Raw genomic sequence first — 8100 nt, forward strand, 5'->3', positions numbered from 1 at the left:
GATACATACACAGGCACACACGAACACACAGACATACACAGACACACAGGTACACACACAGAGCCACACACAGACGCACAGACACACATGCACAGACACAAACACACAGACAGACACACACACACACAGACACACACAGATACATGCAGACACATAGACACAGAGACACATACACACACAGATACACAAAGTCACCCACAGACACACGCAGACATAGTCACAGAGACACACTCAGACACACACAGACACAGATACACATGCAGATGCACACAAGCACACACAGACACACAAACATATAAAGACACAGATGCACACATACAGACACACACATACAGACACACAAACACGCACACACAGATGCACACACAGACATACACGTATTTTATTTGCAGCCCAAGAGAGGCGCGGGCTCCTGTTTGTGCAGGACACGTGCCCAGGTTCTCACCAGCAGCTCAGGCGGAGCCTGGAGCCAGAGACACCGCCCAGCACCATCCTCACACATCCTCTGCCCACCTGCCCTCTACTTTGCCTCAGGGGTGGCAGGAGGTGCCCCTGGGGCCTGCTCCAGGCAGTTTTCACACCGCAGGTGAGAGGGATGGCTGGGAGAGGGGTGGGCTGGAAGGAACCCTGGAAGCAGGTGGGGGCCCCCGGGGTCCGCCGGCCCACAAACGCCAGGCACACATGGGACTCGGCAGTCCTTTATTTAGATCAATGCGGGGCTGAGGGACCCTCAGGGCAGGCCCGAGCTGGGGAACCCCATTCCACTGCAGGGCAAAGGGGGACCAGGCCCAAGGAGGCCACCTTCTGCCCAAGGTCTGCAGGCAGAGAGGTGCTCCCAGGCGGCCGAGGGCGCCGCATCCAGGCCCTGGAGCGCAAAGCCTTCCTCCCAGGGGGAGGCAGTTTCCCATCCACCGACCAGGTTTCCCCGGAGAGTCCCAGCACAAAAGCAGCAGCAGGCGGCGGCCCTGAAGGCTCAGAGCGCAGCTGGGGGGACACAGGCGGGGAGCCTCACTCCTGGGTGAGCATCCTCGCGAACTCCTCGTAGTTCACCCGCCCATCCTGGTCCACGTCGGCCTCGCGGATCATGGCATCCAGCTCCTCCTGCGGCAGCGGCTGCCCCAGCCCCGCCATGGCCTGCTTGAGCTCGTCCACGGTGATGTGGCCATCGCCGTCCTGGTCGAAGGCGCGGAAGGCGACCTGCAGGTCCTCCCGGCCGGCCCTGACCTTCTTCACCGCCGCCAAGAACTCCTCGAAGCTGATTTCGCCGTCGCCGTCGCTATCAAACTGGGAGATGAGCTTCTTTAGCTCGGCCTCCGAGACAGTCTTGCCCATGGCCTGCAGCGCCATGCCCAGTTCCTGGGCATTGATGGTGCCGCTTCCATTCTTGTCAATCGCGGAGAAGGCGCTTTTGTACTCGGCCTCCTGCTCAGGAGTCAGCTCACCGGCCATGCCTGCGTCCCCTGCACCTCGCGGAGCCTCCGAGTTGCTGCCCACCGGCCCTCAACCTGCTGCTTTCAGAGCTCCTGGTCCAGAGCGCAGGCAGCCACAGGGATCCAGGCAGCGTCTGTCCCAGGCAGCTCTGACTTGGCATGGGAACCCCCTCCTTTTCTGCAATCGGAACAAAGGGAGGAGGAAGGCTCCCCACCCTCCGAATGCCCCAGGGTGAGAGCCTCCTCCCAGGGAGGGACAGATCCACTGCAGACAGGAAATGCAGGAATGGGAGTGGGAGGGCTGTCGGGCTCCAGGTGGGAACTGCGTTGGGGTCGGGGTACGGGGGTATGGGATGGCTAGCCTGCCAACCCCTCCTGGCCTTGATAGCAACCACCTCCCTCCAGGAACATTCTGCCCAGGGGATAGTTTCCCCTGCAGCTGATTCTCGGAGATCCTGACCAAGCCAAGGGGTTCAAGACAGCTTCTCCAACTTCACAAAGACAGAGACTGGAAAGGGAGGTGGCTTGAAGAGGCTCCCTCAGGGGCACAGCGGGCCCCAGTGTTTACTGTTTCCGTACCCCTCTCTCCAGCGCTACTGCCTAGCTCTTGCCCTGAGGCTGGGGCTTGTGGAAGGGAAGTGGGTGGTAGCGTTGATTCTGCCAGGGCACAACTGCGGGCATCATGAGATTCCCAGTCCAGGGTCTAGAGACAGAGGATGGGGCTCACTGCCTTTAACTTCGAGGAAGCAAGGGACCAGGGCTGCCTTCAGAGCCATAGCTATTGCTGAGATGTTGTTTATCAAGTGAACATGTGATGTGCGATTTCAGAGTAGAGGGAAAGACTTTTTGTCTCCCCAGAATAATCCCTTCTAGCTCAGGGATTCCTACAATTCAGTTCCATCCCCAAGTCCAAGGTTCCCTGTGCAGACACCCTGGGAGCTGAGTGGCAGGCGTTCCATCCACAGGGCATCAAACAGCTACAGTTGGAGTTTTGCTGCAGCGAGACACGGGGGGCCTCAGTGCCCAGCATACCCCAAAGGTGCAGGCAGAGGGGCAGGAGGATGCAGAAGAGGTGGCTGCCGTCAAACTTGGCCTTCCTTGTGGTTTTACTAAGCATCAGCCCTAAGCACAAAAACCCATCTGGGAACCTACTGGGGCCCTCGGTCTGATCTGTTCTCTGGAAGGAAACCCCCAGGGCCACTTGCCTTGAGAAACTTTTAGAGCAACAGCTAAGCTTTTGGGGGACCATCCCCAAGTCCTTCCACTGATGTGACCTACAGTTGTGAGGGGACATTTGCCTTGGAGTCCCCAAGATGCCTTTCTCAAGCAAGTCCCCTCTGATCTCCACAGATTCCCATTCTTCTCCCCAACCCCTGCCCGTACATACGGCACAAACTCCTTTATTCCCCTGAGAAAGTTTATACATTCCACCTCCCTCCTGTTCAACCCAACAAATAGACCAGGTACCCTCTCCTTCCCTAAAGTGCAGCCAGACAAACACCTCCCAGCCCCTTGGTGCTGTACACATTCCCCAAGGGAAGCCGGAGCCTGGGTTGCTCAACCACTCGCTCCATGACCCACAGCTCGGTCCCCCAGGGCCACGCAAGGGGCAAACCAGGCAGAGCAGTGAGAGGAGGGAAGATGCCCCAGCCAGCCCTAGTGTGGCAGTTGCTCCCTGAGCTGTGCGCAAGGGGCCAGAGGGAGGTGTGAAGTGCTGGGAAGAACCGCAGCCGAGAGAGAGGCTGAGGTTTGCGGAGAGGGAGCTCCGGGGACCAGGTGAAAAAGGGAAGGTCATGGTCAACAGGGAGGAGTATCCCAGTTGTCTGACTCATTTTATAAAGCTATCTTGAAGATTTTCTAGCTCACCTCAGTGGTGGAATAATACAGAGGCCTCAATAAATATTGAGCAACAAATTTCTCAATGAAATTGATAACCGGTTTGGGATGGAGAACGTGGGTCCAGCCAGGAGAACAGAGAAGCATCCTGCCTGGTGAGGGGCCCAGGGAGGGCAGGACTCTTAATAGCTGGATTCAGCCCAGCTCCTTGTTTTATTTCCTTAAAGAATACCTGAAGATTTAAATCTATATTTGAAATTTCCTTTCCTTCTCATCTTGTTGTTGGGACCTGTGATTAAAATCCAAATGTTTAATAATTATTTCATGTCATTTTCCACGGGTATTAAATACTACTTTGCAAACAATATTAGGAGCCTTGAGCTCCCGGTTCCAGTTTTGTCAGTGATGTGGAAATGTGTGTCTCAACATCTGCATCTATAAACTAGGATGATGCACCAACCGTATCTGATTGGAGCGCGTAGGATCAGAGTATTAAGTACAGAGCCAGCGGCAGGTGTTATTATTCTGTGATAAACCTCATGGTCAGTAACAAGCTGGTTCATGTTTGATGTCAACCAACACTGGGGAAAAACATCTACTTGAAGGGGACTCTCACGATTTTGTGATTATACCTCTTTTGACTGAACTGAAAAATTAAATGCATCTGCCTCGAGGTTTGGTTAAGTCCAACATGCCAAGGCTCAGAGCATTAGCTGACTTTCCAGTGTCAGCTCCAAACAGAGGCAGTTCCATGCAGAGCAGAAGCAGCTGTTCAGAAAAAGCCTCAGGCTGTCTCATCACCAGACGAGGTGATGGTCACTATTCTCGTGATGTGCATTTTCTGGATGGGGAGAGACAGTGTCCCATAGGGAAAGTCCCCAGCTTCCCACTGGGTGTTTCCCCATCCGGGGTCGCTTCCTCCCTAACACATTCTCTTTTCAGGGCATGTACAAGCACTGAGATCATTTTCTTCATCCTCCCCTCAGCCTCCTGCCACAGTATGCGAGCCATCAGCTGCCTTGGCTCAGACTCCGTGGGTGAAGTTTTCCACTCCCCTCGTCTGGGGTCAGCACCAGGGACACCAAGGACAGCCATGCACCAGTGACCCGTACCACAGATGGCCTGGCACAGCCCAAATGGCGGCTCCCAAAGAGGGACGAGATGGCGTTTGTTGTCAAACCTAGGCAAGCTTGGTCAAGCCCCTCTGCCTTGGCTGGTTTAGCACAGCAGCTGGGTGCAGAGCCTGGCTTTGAGGAGGGAGAAATGCCTTCTTTCTAGCTAAGGTGCATTCCCAGGCAATGCCTTCTGTGTGTATCCCTGTGTGATGCAGGGGCCACGGGCATCATCCATCTTCCACCCCATGAGGCACCTGAAGCTGGGGTGCCCAGCCACTGGCTCCATGTCCCACAGCTGAGCTCCCCCAACCCAGGGGCCATGTGAGAGGCAAACCCAGCAGAGCAGTGAGAGGAAGGAAGATGCCCCAGCCAGCCCTAATGTAGTGGCTGCCCCTGGAGCTGTGTGTGAGAGGCCTAAGGGAGGTGCAGAAGGCTGGGAAGAACTGCAGCAGAGGAACAGGCTGAGGTTTGCAGAGAAGGAGCCGGGAACCAGGTGAGAAAGACAAGGTCATGATCAGCACAGAAGAGGGAAGTGAGGGGGTCTGTGCCTTTGTGATTGAGTGCTGGAGGTGGGCTCTCCTCCCCTCTCCCATGCCTCTCAGCTGAGCCCCTCATGGAGACGCCAACTCTCCCTGCCACCTTGGAGGAGAAAGGAAGTCTCCTTCGTTGAGGAGGACTGAAGACATCTGCAACTTGCCATAGGAAGGATGAAAACCTCTCCAAGATGGCTGGACAAGTCACCAGAGGCAGGAAGGAGAGAGTTATCATCAGTCATGGGACTACCTTGTGCATTCGCTGTGTGCACATGTGTTTTTGTGTGTGTATGTGTATGTGTATGTGTATGTGTATTTGTGTGTGCATGAGTGTGTAGGTGTGGGTTTGTGTGTACATGTGAGCACAAGTTTGCATGTGTGTGCAAGTGTGCATGTGTGTGTGTGTGTTGAGAGGAGATATGCAGGGTGTAGAGTGGCTGTCCTTCTGTTCAGACGAGGCGAACTCTAACTTTCACACCAGACTGATCCCAGGAACAAAAACACACTCTGGCACTTCCACTACACTTTGGCTCCTCAGAGTGGAGAAACCAGTCAAACAGGCCTTGGAACCTCAGCCGGTGCAGAAACTCCTCACACTCCTGTGTTTGCAGAAACTGATCTCACCTGGCACCTGTACTGTCTCCACGGTGTTGGCACGTTGGCACGGCCCTGACCTTCTCTGGGGACAGGGCAGCCCCAGGGAAATGAGAAGGGCCTGTGTGGAGGGTGTGATCTGTGGAAGAGAACACCGGGGAGCCAGCTTCACAAAGCTCATCTCCCTTGCAATTATCCTCAGCAATGAGAAATAGAAATGGTGAGTGATTGTGCTGGCTTCACAGGCAATCGGCTCCGAGCCCCCTTTCCTGGGTACTCCTAGACACCACACACCTCCCCTGCACACCACGCACCTCCCCCACACACCGCACACCTCCTCTACACACCACACATCTTCCCAACAGCTGTGGTCAGATCACTGGGGGTTAGCTCCTGGCTTCTGCACTTTGCTACCTGTGTGGCCTGGGTGAGCTGCTTCACCCTCAAACACTGCACGCCTCTCTGGTGAAGAAGATGGTACTAGCACCTGCCTTATAGGAGCCTTGAGAGGGTCAAAGCCCTGCAGGAGAGCCTCCTCCCAGCAACCCTCGAAAGCAGGCACTCAGTAGGCAGAAGCCGCCTCAGAGCTCCTGCACCTCTCTGCTGGGTGCCATGCCAGGCTGCTTCCTGGCCAAAGCAGAAGTATCCTCACTGCAGACCCGGGTGGCAATTCTAAGTTCTCAGGGCTTCAGCTGAGTGGAGAAACACCTGATTTCACTGATGCCATGGACAGTATCGACCTTGCTATCCACTGCACTCCTGGGGCCCCCCACATGGTCCACGTGTGTGGAACACGCTTGACAGAGGCTCATAATTCCACAGGAAATCATCACAGGGTGAGGACTCGGAAGGTGGAGAGCTCTGTTCCCATCTAGATTCCTGTCCAATCAACGGTGTGATTCTTGGGCTACAACAACCTGAAGTCACGCCAGGGGGTTCCCTGGGCAAAGGGCAGAGGCCCCCCCCCCTTCTGGAGAGGATGTTTATGCGTTCTCAGGTGGGGAGAGGCTCTGGGGCTGGCGTGGGTTGCTATTTATCCAATGCCCGCCATCTGTCTAGACTTGCTGGGCTAGTTGGCAAGGGCAGTCCTCCCCCAGACTATTACCCATCAATGACACTCCTGAGAACCTGGCAGGACACACCTGGCTCTGTGTCCCAGACCCGGAGCCTGTTCATCTGTCCCCATCCCCTTGCCCTGATTATCCAGCACCTCCTGGATAAGTGTCTTGAGAGAGGTACTTATCCGAGAACTGAAACATTTCAACTCGGACCATATTGGATGGAAATATAAAGTGGATTACATGTTTTATTCCCCATCATTTTAAACAAATTAGATGGAGTATAATCCCAGTGGTTTAAAATGATACACGGGGCCCTCCATTCACTGCACAGAGGTTTGTGTGGCATCTGCCATGCGTGACACGCTCCTGGTTCAAGGCATTTCCCAAGTGATCCTTCCCACCTGCTGTCGTGGGGTAAGTGGTCCCTCTCCCTCTCCCGTGGGTCTTCTCAGCATGTTCTGAGCTCCTCTTCGTTTCACAGCTAGTATTGGCAGAACTTAAGGCATAACTCGGTTGTCAGGAAAACATATCAGCAGCTTTCGTCTAAAATCAGTAATAAAGCAATGGTTCTGAGGGTGGTGCTCCGGACTGCCAGTGTATTTCAGGATTCAGGACCATATTCTGAAGCGTGAAGATTGCCATGAGCCTGAACGCTGGACAAGATCAGGGATTATCATGATCCTGTTCATTGCTATAACACACATATATACAAAAACCCATTGGGGAAGTTTAGACCTAAACAACTAAATGCAAGCAGATGGATGTGCAAAGTGAGAGGCGAGAGGGAAGTGTATTTGAATAATCCTGGAAACCCAGAAGTTCTCAAAGAAAAGGTAGATATATTTGACTACCTATAAAAAAGGTAAAAACTTTTGCATGAGCAGCAAAAAAAGACTATATCTAGATAAAGCAAAATGATAGATCTTGGGGGAAATGATAAATATACAAATGATTTTATATATAAAGAGCTCTAAAATTGTTAAAACTACAACGATAACAATTCAATAGAAAAATAAGCCAAGGATATAAAGAGCCAGTTCACAGGACAGCAAATTCAAATGGCCAAGAAACAGTAAAAGATGCTAAAATTCGGCAGTAGAGGAGGAAGTGCAAATTAAAATAATAATGAGGCATCATTTCATGCCCAATCTAGCTGGCAAAAACTGAATTAATTAAAATACCTACTTCTAGAGAAGATGTGAAGAAATTGTTATCATTCCACATTGCTGGTGAAAAGGTCAAATGTGACAGCTTTATTCTAAGCAATCTGGCAATGTGTCATGTGTTACAACGAGTAACAGGATTATACATGTATAAACAAAAATCTAGGATATTAATATGGATTGCAGAGACACCAATATGCAGAAAAGGGGGTGAAAAGATGAAAAAGGCTGAATGATATGGCCATTGTGTGTGTGTGTGTATATACATACAAGAAACTGGATAAAACATTTTTAAAGGACCTTTGTTTTGTTAAGTATTTCCTATTTATTTTTATTTTTATTTTTCCTTTTTTTTTTTTTTTTTTTTT

General features: G+C 52.3%; 1 protein-coding gene across 1 annotated transcript; it reads right to left on the reverse strand.

Moving 5' to 3' along the window:
• Positions 1-843: 843 nt before the first annotated feature.
• CALML5 (calmodulin like 5) lies at positions 844-1976 on the reverse strand. Its single transcript, XM_008002151.3, has one exon. The coding sequence runs from the start codon at positions 1447-1449 to the stop codon at positions 1009-1011; it is 441 nt and encodes a 146-aa protein (XP_008000342.1). The 5' UTR covers positions 1450-1976; the 3' UTR covers positions 844-1008.
• Between the last annotated feature and the right edge of the window lie 6124 nt (positions 1977-8100).

The sequence above is a fragment of the Chlorocebus sabaeus genome, chromosome 9 (assembly GCF_047675955.1).
Source record: "Chlorocebus sabaeus isolate Y175 chromosome 9, mChlSab1.0.hap1, whole genome shotgun sequence".
Classification (NCBI taxonomy): Eukaryota; Metazoa; Chordata; class Mammalia; order Primates; family Cercopithecidae; genus Chlorocebus; species Chlorocebus sabaeus.